Source organism: Salmo salar, chromosome ssa25, assembly GCF_905237065.1.
Source record: "Salmo salar chromosome ssa25, Ssal_v3.1, whole genome shotgun sequence".
NCBI lineage: Eukaryota > Metazoa > Chordata > Actinopteri > Salmoniformes > Salmonidae > Salmo > Salmo salar.
In genome coordinates, this window is record NC_059466.1 from 17027231 (window position 1) to 17043092 (window position 15862).

The window sequence follows — 15862 nt, forward strand, 5'->3', positions numbered from 1 at the left end:
AATAAGAATAGCACAACATTTGTTATAAAATTGCAGCATTCTCTCCGCCATTGGAAAAATGTGTAGAACTGTAGAAAACTTGCTTTAAAACTGAAACATTTACTCTACACCCCAAGGCAAAATGTGTAGAATTAGAGAAAATAATCTTTAATTCTTAACTTTTTCTCTCTGCCGTCAGGAGAGGGGCCACTAAAACATTTTACCGTTTGGTGAGGGAGCCCCCCAACCAAATCTCGCTTAGGGCCCCCAAAAGGCTAGAGCCAGCCTTGACAGGGGTCAACAGATGTCTGCATCATCAATAATACAGCTTTTTTATTCAAGGCTCCAAATACAGGCAGCAATGATCTACTTAGGGCTTAAATCAATGCTATTGCACTACATTTATGATAGTGTGTATATAGACTTTAAAAGGTCACTAAAATGAATGAGTTTAAAGGTCAGTTTAGTTTTAGGGTTTGGGTTAATACTAGGGTTGAGAAACTGTGTCTAGGACCAGTGCTTAAGGGCACTTAGTGTGGTTGACATTGGTCAGGGATTCATTTCCTACTCGGGACCACAGTGGTTAAACTTGCTGCTGAAACATCAACATTTAAATCTAAGACCCCATAAAACCAAATATACATATTTTTTTAAGGGAATGCTCTCGGTTCATAGAACTCAATATTTTCTGCTTAGCTAAGTTGGCTTGGTGTAGGCCGATGGACGTTTGCCACGAACAAGCATGAAATGCACTAAAGTTTTACAATAAAAAAATACTGTTGGAGGCATGTCAGAAGGGAATAGAGAAAATAACTTGGCGATCATCTCAAGATAAGCAACTGTAGGGTCTGGACATGTAGAATGCTCCTTCCAGAAAGAAAGTAGTTATTCTGTAAGCGATTGTCTGTCACGTGAACAATAGTGCTTAATACTATCTTTCCAAAATAATATTTATAATAATAGAAAATATATGTATTCATTAAGTTTGTTAACATCTTCACATCTAAAAATAAACAGCTACATAAAATATATGTTTTTCAATCTCATAATTTGACCAGCACATCCTCCCAAGCAGATATGTTCTGTCCAGGATACAGTAACATTGAACTTGATTTATTTTTAATTTTTTTATTTAACCTTTATTTAACTACGCAAGTCAGTTAAGAACAAACTGTGTTGAGAATTTGAAAAATATATATTTAGCACTTTAATGAAATACCAGTAGCAAACAGACAAATAAACATAATCTATTACTCTAAGATACACTTAACAGATTTTTCGTTAACCCATGTTGATATACTGCAGCCTAATGCATCCAATACAGTAGCTGTATTGAAGTTATCATGGCAGCATAGTACAGGGTCAGTTAGCACCATCTACTGGATTTACAGCAGGCCTACATCTGCTCTGTGTTGAATAAAATATTCTCTACTATAATGACAAGATAGTCGAGTGACCGTTCTAACAATGGAAATACATGTCCTCAAAGATGGAGAAGGAGAAGGCGAGATCAGGTGGGACCATTCTAGCCAATGAGAGGGGAGATACAGCTCGAACAACAGGCACAACAGGCACAACTCACAACTTTTTTTTAAGTTGCCCGAAATGCCACGTGTGTCCACTTAAATCAGTGCGTTCATAACAACCTAACAATTACGAAACTTATATTCGATCAATTAAGCCTCATTGGGGTGCAGTTATCCTAGTGGTTAGAGTGTTGGGCCAGTAACCAAAAGGTTGCTGGATTGAATCCCTGAGCTGACAAGATAAAAAAAAAATGTTCTGCCCCCAGTACAAGGCAGTTAACCTGGTAGGCCTTCATTGTAAATTAGAGTATGTTCTTAACTGACTTCCTCCTTAAATTAGCAATTAAATTTTTTGTTGACCAAATTCAACACGCTCTCATTGACTTCCATACAAAAATGCCAAAATGGTCTTATTTGGGTGGACAGATTTAGTCACTTCTTCCTGTCTGGTTGAAATCAAATGAAATTAAATCATTTTTATTGGTGGCATACACATATTTAGCAGGTGTTATTGCGGGTGTAATGAAATGCTTGTGTTCCTAGCTCCATCAGCACAGTAATATCTAACATTACACACAAATCTAAAAGTAAAATAATGATTTGCTCCTTGATCTCTTCAAGGAGCACGAAAAGCACCTTGGTTGAACGAACCCCAGTAATAGAAACAAACAAACAAAATAACTAACACTGCTATAGTTTGCTTGTATTTTTAGCATGAGCACTCATCTTTTCTTACTTGCACAGCTTTCACTGATAATGGCTTTATTGAAGAAAGTATTACTTGAGAAGACTGTGATATGTGGTTTACCTAGTTGAAGGCACTCTGGATAAGACTGTCTGCTAAAATGTAAATGTTGTCTGTTTGAAGTACAGTTGTAGGCCTACTTGTAGACCAACATATCTGTATTATCAAAGCTTAGTGTGCATGGGTGAAGTAAGGGTGGAGACCAGTGGAGGATGCTGAGGGGAGAAAGGCTCATAATAATGGCTGGAAAGGAGCCAATGGAATGGCATCAAACCTATTGTGTTTTTTTGTTTGTTTATTTGCGTTGTTTGTAACTTTTTTCTTGTACAAATTTTGTACATAATGTTGCCGCTACCGTCTCTTATGACCGAAAATAACTTCTAGACATCAGGACTGCGATTACTCACCACGGACTAGCAGAATCCTTTTTCTTCTTTCACGACTCTGACGAGCCCGACGCGAAGGATATAATGCTTTCTCAGATCCCCGCGATTTGTGTGAAGAGGGGGCAGAGAAAAAGGGGCCAAAGGGCGGGCTGCCTTCTGAGAATAAACCCCCACTTCCCTCCATTCTGCTAGCAAACGTGCAATATTTGGAGAATAAAATCGACGAGCTACGCGGAAGATTAAACTACCAACGGGACATTAAAAACTGTAACATCTTATGCTTCACGGAGTCGTGGCTGAACGACGAAACTATCAACATAGGGCTGGCTGGTTACATGCTATCCCGGCAGGATAGAACAGTGGCGTCTGGTAAGACAAGGGGCGGCGGACTATGTATTTTTGTAAATAACAGCTAGTGCACAATATCTAAGGAAGTCTCGAGCTATTGATCGCCTGAGGTAGAGTATCTCATGATAAGCTGTAGACCACACTATCTACCTAGAGAGTTTTCATCTGTATTATTCGTAGCTGTTTACATACCACCACAGTCAGAGGCTGGCACTAAGACAGCATTGAATGAGCTGTATTCCGCCATAAGCAAACAAGAAAACGCTCACCCAGAGGCGGCGCTCCTAGTAGTCGGGAACTTTAATGCAGGGAAACTTAAATCCGTTTTACCAAATTTCTATCAGCATGTTAAATGTGCAACCAGAGGGAAAAAAAACTCTGGACCACCTATACTCCACACACAGCGATAAATACAATGCTCTCCATCGCCCTCCATTTGGCAAATCTGACCATAATTCTATCCTCCTGATTCCTGCTTACAAGCTCAAATTAAAGCAGGAAGCACCAGTGACTAGATCAATAAAAAAGTGGTCAGAAGAAGGAGATGTTAAGCTACAGGACTGTTTTGCTAGCATAGACTGAAATATGTTATGGGATTCATCCGATGGCATTGAGAAGTACACCACATCAGTCATTGGCTTCATCAATAAGTGCATCGATGACGTCGTCCCCACGGTGACCATACGTACATACCCCAACCAGAAGCCATGGATTACAGGCAGCATCCGCACTGAGCTAAAGGCTAGAGCTGCCGCTTTCAAGGAGCGGGAGTCTAACCCAGAAGCTAATAAGAAATCCCGCTATGGCCTCCGACGAGCCATCAAACAAAGGACTAAGATCGAATCGTACTACACCGGCTCTGACGCTCGTCGGATGTGGCAGGGCTTGCAAACCATTACAGACTACAGACGGATTGTACTGTGAGCACACGCTGACCAACTGGCAAGTGTCTTTACTGACATTTTCAAGCTCTACTTGTCCTTGTCTGTAATACCAACATGTTTTAAGCAGACCACCATAGTGCATGTGCCCAAGAACACTAAGGTAACCTGCCTAAATGACTACGAACCCATAGCACTCACGTCTGTAGCCATGAGTGCTTTGAAAAACTGGTCATGGCTCACATCAACACCATTATCCCAGAAAACCTAGACCCACTCCAATTTGCATACCACCCCAAAAGATCCACAGATGATGCAATCTCTATTGCATTCCACACTGCCCTTTCCCACCTGGAAAAAAGGAAAACCTACAGTTGAAGTCGGAAGTTTACATACACCTTAGCCAAATACATTTAATCTCAGTTTTTCACAATTCATGACATTTAATCCTAGTAAAAATTATGTTTTAGGTCAGTTAGGATCACCACTTTATTATAAGAATGTGAAATGTCAGAATAAAAGTTGAGAGTGATTTTTTTCAGCTTTTATTTCTTTCATCACATTCCCAGTGGGTCAGAAGTTTACATACACTCAATTAGTATTTGGTAGCATTGCCTTTAAATTGGTTAACTTGGGTCAAATGTTCAGGTAGCCTTCCACAAGCTTCTCACAATAAGTTGGGTGAATTTTGGCCCATTCCTCCTGACAGAGCTGGTGTAACTGAGTCAGGTTTGTAAAGCCTCCTTGCTCGCATACGCTTTTTCAGTTCTGCCCACAAATTTTCTATAGGATTGAGGTCAGGGCTTTGTGATGGCAACGCCAATACCTTGACTTTGTAGTCCTTAAGCCATTTTGACACAACTTTGGAAGTATGCTTGGGGTCATTGTTCATTTGGAAGACCCATTTGCGACCAAGCTTTAACTTCCTGACTGATGTCTTGAGATGCTGCTTCAACATATCCACATATTTTTACTTCCTCATGATGCCATCTATTTTGTGAAGTGCACCAGTCCCTCCTGCAGCAAAGCAACCCCACAACATGATGCTGAAACCCCCGTGCTTCACGGTTGGGATGGTGTTCTTCGGCTTGCAAGCCTCCACTTTTTCCTCCAAACATAACAATGGTCATTATGGCCAGTTCTATTTGTGTTTCATCAGACCAGAGGAAATTTCTCCAAAAAGTACAGTCTTCGTCCCCATGTGCAATTGCAAACCGTAGACTTGCTTTTTTTATGGCGGTTTTGGAGCTGTGGCTTCTTCCTTGCTGAGCGGCCTTTCAGGTTATGTCGGTATAGGACTTGTTTTACTGTGGATATAGATACTTTTGTACCTGTTTCTTCCAGCATCTTCACAAGGTCCTTTGCTGTTTTTCTGGGATTGATTTGCACATTTCGCACACAAGTACGTTCATCTCTAGGAGACAGAACGCATCTCCTTCCTGAGCATTATGACGGCTGCATGGTCCCATGGTGTTTATACTTGCATACTATTGTTTGTACAGATGAACGTGGCACCTTCAGGTGTTTGGAAATTGCTCCCCAGGATGAACCAGACTTGTGGAGGTCTACAATTTTTTGTCTGAGGTCTTGGCTGATTTATTTTGATTTTCCCTTGATGTCAAGCAAAGAGGTACTGAGTTTGAAGGTAGGCGTTGAAATACATCCACAGGTACACTTCGAATGGGCTCAAATTATGTCAATTAGCCTATCAGAAGTTTCTAAAGCCATGACATAATTTTCTGGAATTTTCCAAGCTGTTTAAAGGCATAGTCAGCTTAGTGCATGTAAACTTCTGACCCACTGGAATTGTGATACAGTGAATTATAAGTGAAATAATCCGTCTGTAAACAATTGTTGGAGAAATGACTTGTGTCATGCACAAAGTAGATGTCCTAACCGACTTACCAAAACTATAGTTTGTTAACAAGAAATTTGTGGAGTGGTTGAAAAACGAGTTTTAATGACTCCAACCTAAGTGTATTTAAACTTCCAACTTCAACTGTATGTGTGAATGCTATTCATTAACTTTAGCTCAGCGTTCAACACCATAGTGCTCTCAAAGCTCATCAATAAGCTAAGGACCCTGGGACTAAACATCTCCCTCTGCAATTGGATCCTGGACTTCCTGACGGGCCTGCCCCCAGGTGGTAAGGGTAGGTAACAACACATCCGCCACGCTGATCCTCAACACGGAGGCCCCTCAGGGGTGTGTGCTCAGTCCCCTCCTGTACTCCCTGTTCACTCATGACTGCACGGCCAGGCACGACTCCAAAACCATCATTCAATTTGCCGATGATACAACAGTGGTAGGCCTGATCACCGACAACGACGAGACAGCCTATAGGGAGGAGATCAGAGACCTGGCCATGTTGTGCCAGGACAACAAACTCTCCCTCAACGTGATCAACTACAGGAAAAAGAGGACCGAGCACGCCCCCATTCTCATCGACGGGGCTGTAGTGGAGCAGGTTGAGAGCTTGATGTGGACACCAAGTTCCTTGGTGTCCGCATCACCAACAAACAAACATGGTCCAAGCACATCAAGACAGTCGTGAAGAGGGCACAACAAAACCTATTCCCCTCAGGAGACTGAAAAGATTTGGCATAGGTCCTCAAATCCTCAAAAGGTTCTACAGCTGCACCATCGAGAGCATCCTGACGGTTGCATCACTGCCTGGTATGGCAACTGCTCGGCCTCCGACCGCAAGGCACTACAGAGGGTAGTGCGAATGGCCCAGTACATCACTGGGGCCAAGCTTCCTGCCATCCAGGACCTCTATACCAGGCGGTGTCAGAGGAAGGCCATAAAAATTGTTAGACTCCAGCCACCTTAGTCATAGACTTTTCTTTCTGCTACCACACGGCAAGCGGTAATGGAGCGCTAAGTCTAGGTCCAAGAGGCTTCTAAACAGCTTCTACCCGCAAGCCATAAGACTCCTGAACATCTAGTCAAATGGCTACCCAAACTATTTGCATTGCCTCCCTCCCCCCTTAATACCACTGCTACTCTCTGTTGTTGTCATCTATGCATAGTCACTTCAATAACTCTACCTACATGTACATACTACCTCAACTAACCGGTGCCCCTGCACATTGACTCTGTACCGGTATATAGTCTCGCTATTGTTGTTTTACTGCTGCTTTTCAATTACATGTTACTTTTATCTCTTATTCTTGTCCGTATTTTTTTAAACTGCATTGTTGTTTGGGGGCTCGTAAGTAAGCATTTCACTGTAAGGTCTACACCTGTTGTATTTGGCGCATGTGACTAATAAAATGTGATTTGATAACACTCCACTAATTCTGCTCCAGCCATTACCATGAGCCTGTCTTCCCCAATTAAGGTGCCACTAACCTCCTGTGGCGGAGACAGTAGATAATATGTATATCTTTATATCTGGTAAGTGTTATCCGGGATCCTTGGGACGTCCCTACCCTAAACATAACTATACCCCTTACCTTAATCAAGGCGCTCATTTTAAATGGTTGTCTTTTTCTTTCAGGCAATACAATTGGACACACTTGATGACGTCAATATTACTCGACTATGGACAAAAAAGGCAATTTCAACGCGTTATTATCGCGCCTCGAAACAACTTGCATAGAGGGTGATTTTGGGGTCAGATTTGCAGGTCTGGTGTTAAAATCATGGCGTTACGGGTGATTCGTTTGGTCATCCCCTCGGGGACAGCCGTTTTCAAAGCAGGGACACCTATTCAGACGGTAAGATTGTAAAAAGAATTGCCAAAATGCTCTCTCGCGCAACGAAAGGCATCAAGTTCACAAGCCGCCCTCGATACAAGGACACCATAACAAGAATACTAATGCTAAAAAGGCTAACTAGCAGATTGGTGTTTTGCGTGGCCAGCTGAGTGTTATGTGGTTGTCAACAACTTTTGCGTAGCAATGTATTGTTATTAGCGGCAATATGAATTAGTTAGCTAGCTTATTTGAACTAATTGTCTAGTTACCGTTATCCCATTCTTGTCATCCTCCTGGCATGCTAGCTAGTATTTCAGTTTTATCAATTACAATGAAGCATTCTTAATTCATGGTGGGCAGGATGGTCAGAAGGATGACACTCGCATACTCATTCTATTGATACTGAGTACAATTCAATATTTGATTTGAGAATTAATTGATCAACATATCTTCTATCTTTAGGCTGGTATTCACACAAGCTCACTAAGGAACCTACGGTACGGCTGGTGGGCATATGCACTGGGTGAGAGGACAACCCCAAGGTTAAAAGAAAACAGCAAGATCATCTCCATTGATGGCAACCTGGCCTCAGGAAAGGGGGTGCTGGCCCAGAGTCTGGCTGATAAGCTGGGTAATGATCCTGTTGTCGATGCAGTTATTGAAGTCTAGACTACTTATTTATACATATTTATAACTTGGTGAGTTAGAAGTTTATAATGCCAATTGCATTAACTAAAAATAAAAAAACGGAATTTCCTACCTTTCTGGTACAGAACAGGATTAATGTATATTGACTACATTAACACTTTGTCTGTAGGGATGCTGTACATGCCTGAGCCCAACACACACTACTTGGACAAGATGACAGCGGAGAAGGAGCCTCTGCCAATCGCCTTCAATGGTAACTGCAGCTTGGAGAAGTTCTATGCAGACCCCAAGGCTGCTGATGGGAACTCCTACCGGCTACAGGCATGGATGTACCTCATGAGGCTTCTTCAGTGGTCAGACGCCATGGAGCACCTGCTCACCACAGGTACGGCTGGCTGGCTATGGGAATGCGCTCAGATATCGCTCACAAATGACATCAGGATTGTGTTAGGGAATCGGGGGAAAACAAAGAATTGAGCTCTTGAGCTTACATTTCTGTAGTTAAATTAATGCCTTGTGTTATTATAAATGGCTTTTTGCAAAAATATGATTCTGTCCATTTTGCGTTTTTAGTCATGTCCTTCTCATAAACTTTCTCCATTCTAGGCCAAGGTGTGATCTTGGAGCGCTCCCCCTACAGTGACATGGTGTTTGTGGAGGCCATGTTCAAACAGGGCTACATCAGAAGGCAGTGTAAGTACTGAAATCCCTATGGTAAGGGTGGTACAGATCTGAATAGTCTTATTGCGTTGTTATTTATTTTTATTTTTTATTTCACCTTTATTTAACCAGGTAGGCCAGTTGAGAACAAGTTCTCATTTACAACTGCGACCTGGCCAAGATAAAGCAAAGCAATGCGACACAAACAACAACACAGAGTTACACATGGAATAAACAAACATACAGTCAATAACACAGTAGAAAAGTCTATATACAGTGTGTGCAAATGAGGTAAGATATGGGAGGTAAGGCAATAAATGGGCGATAGTGGTGAAATATTTACAATTTATTAAACACTGGAGTGCTAGATGTGCAAGTAGAGATACTGGGGTGCAAAGGAGCAAAAAAGTATGGGGATGAGGTAGTTGGATGGGCTATTTACAGATGAGCTATGTACAGGTGCAGTGATCTGTGAGCTGCTCTGACAGCTGGTGCTTAAAGTTAGAGAGGGAGATATGAGTATCCAGCTTCAGTGATATTTTTTTTATTTTTTTATTTATTTTTTTGCAATTCGTTCCAGTCATTGGCAGCAGAGAACTGGAAGGAAAAGCCACCAAAGGAGGAATTGGCTTTGGGGGTGACCAGTGAAATATATCTGCTGGAGCGGGTGCTACGGGTGGGTGCTACGGGTGGGTGCTGCTATGGTGACCAGTGAGCTGAGATAAGGCAGGGCTTTACCTAGCAAAGACTTATAGATGATGAATCAGATCTGGTTTAACACCAACCTGAGAAGCCATGACATTGAAAGGTCATTAGTGTTTTACATAAATAAACTGGGTGAAGATGCTTTTTTTATGTATGCCACCATTACTACAAAAGGGGCATTTTACATTGCTGTGGTTGAATCTCATATGTTCTGTAATGCAGGTGTAGACCACTACAATGAAATCAAAGGTATCAGCATCTGTGAGTTCCTGCCCCCTCACTTGGTCATCTATGTGGACAAGCCAGCAGAAGAAGTGCAGAAGAAGCTAAAGGCATCAGGCAAAGTAGGGGGATACAAACAAGGAAAATATAATCCATGCTATACTTTTCTAGGCATATCGTTTGTCTGACTGCATGACCATCCATTATCAGCTGGTAGAGAACCTATGGAAGTTTTACTCAACCAATTGAGTCCTGTCCAGTAATTATTAATAATTGTGTGAACTCTTTCTAATATTGATGTATTTGGGGCTTTAAACAAAAAAAAACATTTTAAACTCCTCAAAAAGTCTCTACTGTGGTCATGAGCTAGGTTAGAAACAGAAAAAAAAATGATTATCAGTCTGTTGCTAACAGCAAGTAATGTTCTTAATTGGAACCTTTCCTTTGCCAAATGCCTCTGGTAATGTGTCAAAATTATAGAAATTAGTTGTTGCTTTCACATACGCCCATTTAGGACCTCTCACATTTGGCAGGCAGGCGGGTGGGCCTCACAAAGCCTGGTAGTTATTAGCATTATGCAATTGTGGCCCCAGCAATAATCCTGTCTTTAAACATAAACATGGAGGGCTGTAGGAATTCGGTGCAAATTGAGATAAATATGCAGTCTCAGATTCTACCAGAAAAAGTATTGTTTAGGACAAGTCTAGGTGCTTAAAATCTAGGCTATTTTCAACTTAGGTAGTGTGATTCATAATTCAGATCAGTGTTCCAAACCTTTCTTTCCGGAGTGTAATTCTCACATCTCTGATTGGATTTAAATATATAACATGTTTAAACCTCAGTTTTAAAGATGTTGAATCACACTCCCTTATTTAAAGCCAGATGTATCCTTTCAGTGATCAACATGATGGATCTTTTTTTATCTATGCAATGTTTAGGGTGCATGTTGAATAACCATTTTCATCGATGGTCTTGTTTATGCTATTGCCTTCAGAAAGTATTCACAGCCCTTGACTTTTTCCACATTTCCACATTTGGAAAAAGTGGGATTAAAATGGATTTAATTGTCATTTTTTGTCAACGATCTTCACAAAATACTCTGCAATATTGAACTGAAGAAAAATGGTAACATTTTGTAAAAAAAATATTTAAAAAAAATAACTATTTAGGGCTGTCCTCGACTAAATCTCGGTGGACCGAAAGTAGTCTGTTCTTTCGACCAATCAATTGGCTGAAATTCTTACATTTGTATTTTTACATATATACCTTGTGTGTTTTTAAAATCAACTATACAGCACCAGTCAAAAGTTTGGATGCATACTCATTCAAGGGTTTTTCTTTATTTTGACTATTTTCTAGATTGTACAACAATACTGAAGACATCAAAACTATGAAATAACACATGGGATCATATAGTAACCGAAAAGGTGTTAAACAAATCAAAATATATCTTATATGGGCAATTCTTTAAAGTAGCCACCCTTTGCCTTGATGACAGCTTTGCACACTCTTGGCATAACATGATGCAGCCACCACTATGCTTGAAAATATAGCAAGTGGTAGTCAGTGACATGTTTAGGGCAAATCCAATACAACCTAACACTTGGTATTCAGGACTAAAAGGTTATTGCACATTTTTTGCAGTATTACTTTTGTTTTTACCTTGTTGCAAACAGATGCATGTTTGGTATGTTTAAAATGTTAAACAGGCTTCCTTTTCACTCTGTCATCTAGGTTAGTATTGTGGACTAACTACAATGTTGTTGACTCATCACAGCCGTTACATTTTTTTTTACTGTCTTAAAGTCACCATTGGCCTTATCTTAGTAGTATCTTAGTAGTGACTGGGTGTTTTGATACTCCATCCAACATGTAATTAATAACTTAACCATGCTCAAAGGGATATTACATTTCTGCTTTTTTATCTACCAGTAGGTGCCCTTTGCGAGGCATTGGTAAACCTCCCTGGTCTATGTGGTTGAATCTGGGTTTGAAATTCACTGCTTGACTGAGGGACCTTCCAGATAATTGTATGTGTGGGGTACAGAGATGAGGTAGTCATTCAAAAGTTTGGATGCATACTCATTCAAGGGTCTTGTTAAACACTATTATTGCACACAGAGTTAGTCCATGCAACCTATGTGACTTGTTAGGTGACACTTTACTCCTGAACGTATTTAGGTTTGCCACAAAAATGTAAATGAACCTAATTCCACTTTGACATGATGGGGTATTGTGTGTAGGCCAGTTACAAAAAAATCGCAATCCATTTTAAATTCAGGTTGTGTAACACAGCAACATGTGGAAAAAGTTCATACACAAAAAAAGTTAATACTTTCTGAAGGTACTGTATATGCCCAAAAGCTGCACTTGTGTTTTTAGATCACTAATAGTATTGGATGGGTAGCATTTTGGAAAGAAACCATCTGTCAAACTTCTAAAGGCTTAATACTGGCCAATAAAGGAATTAAATCAAGCTGAAGCCTGGATAAGAATTCAAGCATGGCCCTTCAAATAGATTCATATCAGTTGCCACTGAGTTATTTGATTTTTGTGTGCCATGATTATTCTTAAGTTGGGTTTAATTACCTTTCCGCTCTACGGATCAGATCATTGAAGATGAGAATCTGCTTCAACAGCTCCAAACAGATCTTCTGCTTCTCTATCACTTTGGGTGTTCTGCTTGTTAAGTTAAATCCATTTAAGGCACTTTGACTAAGCAAGTGAATTGTGTTGGTTCTGGTGTTGGCTGTCTTTTCAAATAGTCTATTTTCTGAAGTGTGTTGTTCCTGTCTTTCTGAATCTATCCTGTCTTACCCTCAGGATGTACCCCTACCCTATCTGAAGAGCATTGAGGATGCCTACAAGAAGACCTACCTTCCCAAAATCAGGTTAGTGGATTAGAAAGTTCTCTAGTTAAACATATACTATTCATTATACCTCTTGAGATGACCCAGTCTTTTAACAACTTGAACGTTTTTTTTAACAATGCAATTTTTCAAGACAACTCCGATCTGACCTTCAACCATTTACTAGAAAGGTGTTGAGAGAGTTTTTCTTTATTTCAGTGAGAATGCAGAATTGCTCGCTTATGATGCTACCCAAGCACAAGACATGGAGAGGGTAAGAAAATCCAGTGAATGACTAGAGGCATCAAATTATATAATAATAATAATAATAATAATAACCTTGTAGTTTCTGGTGAGAAAACAAACATGGTGTTGATATGTTATAGCCCTAGCCAATGCATCATCCTGAAATGCACTGACTGCTATTGAAAACCTGTCTTATCCCCTCACAAAACTCTCTCGTCAAACAGACTTGTTTTTCTCTTTAGATTGCAGAAGACATTGAGTACTTGAAATTTGAGAAAGGACCTTGGGTAGAGCAGGATGATGTCACACTCCACTACATGAGAATGCTGTAAGTATAACCACTTAATTTGTTCCCTACACTTGTAGACCTTACTTTTCTGTCACGTACATGGGTAAGCCTATATAGTTCATATTGGAGCTCTGGAAGCTTTCTCATCAGCCTGCTGTTTTCCTTCCTCTCTCCCAAGGGTGGAAGACAAGATGAGGGTTGCAGACCTGACCCTTGTACCCAACTTCCTCCCTGAGGTCACCATTGGGGCTCACGAGTATGACGCAGGCTACTATGCCTTCAAATCAGTAAGGGAGAAAAGCACTCTACTTCTCTTATGATGTGGTGTGGCTAGATCACCTGATATGACCAGATTATGATAAAGTGGGGTATGAGCTATAGGTACCATACTGCATAGGCAGAGAACTTTCCCCCTCCTTCAATAGTATTTTTCCTCTCCGTCTCTTCTGGGTTTTGTGTCCGTCTTGTGGTTTTGCCTCCAGCATATTAAATAACTATTTTGGTAGCTGAAATATCAAATGATATACGAAAAGGGAAATGCCATATGTGGAATATTCTCCAAGTCATTGGTGTCATCAGTCTTGCAGGAAAACATTCTGTCCTGACCTTTAAAGTTTATTGACTGGAGATGTGGGGGTATATAATGTGCTACAGGATTCTTTGAGCTGACATTTTGCTCGGTGCCCGCTATTATACTGGAACGAGTGGGAGGACAAGCTTGGGGAATGTGAACTATGGCGGGCTTAGGTTCTCTGCATTTTCTCATCCGTACTTCTACTTGACAAAGTTCACTTCTTCTGAAGTGCAAGCTAGGATTACACAGTAGAGTGTACTGTACTGTTTGACAAGAACAACAACCGATAGGGGTTTGTCTGGTGATATCATTTTGGCTTCGCCAGCTTAAACTCGTGCTAAGTTGTACCGCAGATGTCAAAGTAAAACTAGGTAAACAAAACAAAACTTTAATGCCTCTCAATGTTGCTATTTGCAATCCAACACCACTTCTTCAATCTTGGCTGATTTGTTTTTGAGGCTGTAAATGTCTTTATATTTAAGTCTGTTTTCTGCTTCTTTGGCTGACTGATAACAGTTGAAAGAAAGAGAAACCGTGTTAGTCTAGTGTTAACTAAGGCCTACATGATCTTTTTTGTTTCATACTCACAAGATTGATGGGCTAGTGTCGCCAGGGTGACAGAGCAGCCTGGCTGTCTATCAGTCTGTCACTGACGTGGCTTCACATTAGCAGGAACTCATAACGCGCTGTTTGCTAAGGCTAGGGGGTGATGGACTGCAATGTCGCCCCTAGTGACAAAAACACTTTGCTATACCATTAGTCTTTGCTGTCGTCCCACATCTAAGGATGGATGAGTCTTGAGTGGCTAGTTCTTCAAAGCTTAAGGGAATAAGAAGGCCTGGCTTCTTAAATCGGAGAACTGTAAACCTGCCCAAGTGTCCTGTGGAATATCGTGTGTCTCTTTTTACACAGGCAATTCCCACAAATGTTTTTTTTAAGTCAAGGATGACTCCTTGACCCTCGCATTGGATTCGTTTTAAGGATTTCATCAGTAAAGTGTAGGTTATGACTTGTATGCCCAGACTAAGAGGGTTACAGAACTCTCAGAATAACTATTAGGCGACTAACTTGATTTATTTCCAAAAAGGCAAAATATTTATTAACTTCTTGTTTATACCTAGCCTAACTAGATTGTATTTTACTTGCAACTTCAAAGATTGTTTCTCCTATATTTTTGGCAACTGTTTCAGCAAATGCATCCCAGAAGTTTTAGCATACATAATAGGCTATATCCCCTATCACTTCTCTCACTCTAATTAAATTGACTGTTCTTTTTCTTTTCTGTCCCAAAAGATCCTGGGAAAGAAGTACGCTGCAGGTTATAATGCAGACATAGGAGACACGAACATCTGGCTGAAGTGAATGAGTGGACCTGACTACTCTTGAGCTGATTGCTGTAGATGAATGGTTCGCTCCTCTTTCCCTCCCTCAACCCCCCCCTCTCACACACCTGTTCACTCCTCCCTATGGGTGGAGAAGTCTAAATATGGGATTATTCATTTGATCCAATCTGGAACATTCTCTTCTCTGGTCTGACTGTGGTTCAAGGAGAAACTGTATTATGTCCATGAATTATGCATTAAAAGTACATCTAAAAACGTGTTCTTTTTTGTGTGTGAAATGTGCATCTAGCCTTTTCAAGAGGGATAATGGCAATTGGATTAAGAGAGATTCCAGTTTATCCTCAATCATATACTTTTTTTTTTTATAAACTGGGACAGCAAACTTGAAAGTAAAATGACTTTACTGACTTGTATCATTATAATGTATCCGCTAGTCTTTTCTTTAACAGATGCTTCACACAGTGACTTTGTCAGTGCATAGTGCGGTGTCACATAGCCCTGTAAGGGTTTACTGTGTTTCTTAACCACAGTTCCAGGTATGGAAGCAGGAAGCTAATTAGGCAGGCCTTCAGTGTGCCTGTTGTACTATATGTGTCTGCAGATACTGACTGGGTTCAGACTGATTGGCTTCCAGCCATTCCATAATGGCATATCAAACACAATACATTTGTAAATAGTGAAATCTAAAATCTGCAGTTATGACATGCTCTAAGGGCAAGATTAGATATACTATGTTCATGAAAGAGAAAGATGATAATT

General features: G+C 40.6%; 1 protein-coding gene across 1 annotated transcript; it reads left to right on the plus strand.

The window, feature by feature from the left end:
• The first annotated feature begins 7424 nt into the window (after window positions 1-7424).
• Window positions 7425-15358, plus strand: LOC106586278 (NADH dehydrogenase [ubiquinone] 1 alpha subcomplex subunit 10, mitochondrial). The gene is made up of 10 exons (XM_014173404.2): window positions 7425-7588; window positions 8030-8198; window positions 8385-8600; window positions 8822-8908; window positions 9803-9924; window positions 12626-12693; window positions 12871-12925; window positions 13140-13225; window positions 13365-13473; window positions 15054-15358. Exons 1-10 carry the CDS (start codon window positions 7514-7516, stop codon window positions 15120-15122), a joined length of 1056 nt encoding a protein of 351 aa, XP_014028879.2. The 5' UTR covers window positions 7425-7513; the 3' UTR covers window positions 15123-15358.
• Window positions 15359-15862: the final 504 nt, after the last annotated feature.

Excerpts from the sequence above, each read along its gene's own strand:
- LOC106586278 (XM_014173404.2), top strand. The coding sequence starts at position 7,514 with ATGGCGTTACGGGTGATTCGTTTGGTCATCCCCTCGGGGACAGCCGTT. Across the intron at positions 8,199-8,384 it reads GAGTCTGGCTGATAAGCTGG|GGATGCTGTACATGCCTGAG; the intron begins GTAATGATCCTG and ends CTTTGTCTGTAG. Across the intron at positions 13,226-13,364 it reads CTCCACTACATGAGAATGCT|GGTGGAAGACAAGATGAGGG; the intron begins GTAAGTATAACC and ends CTCTCTCCCAAG.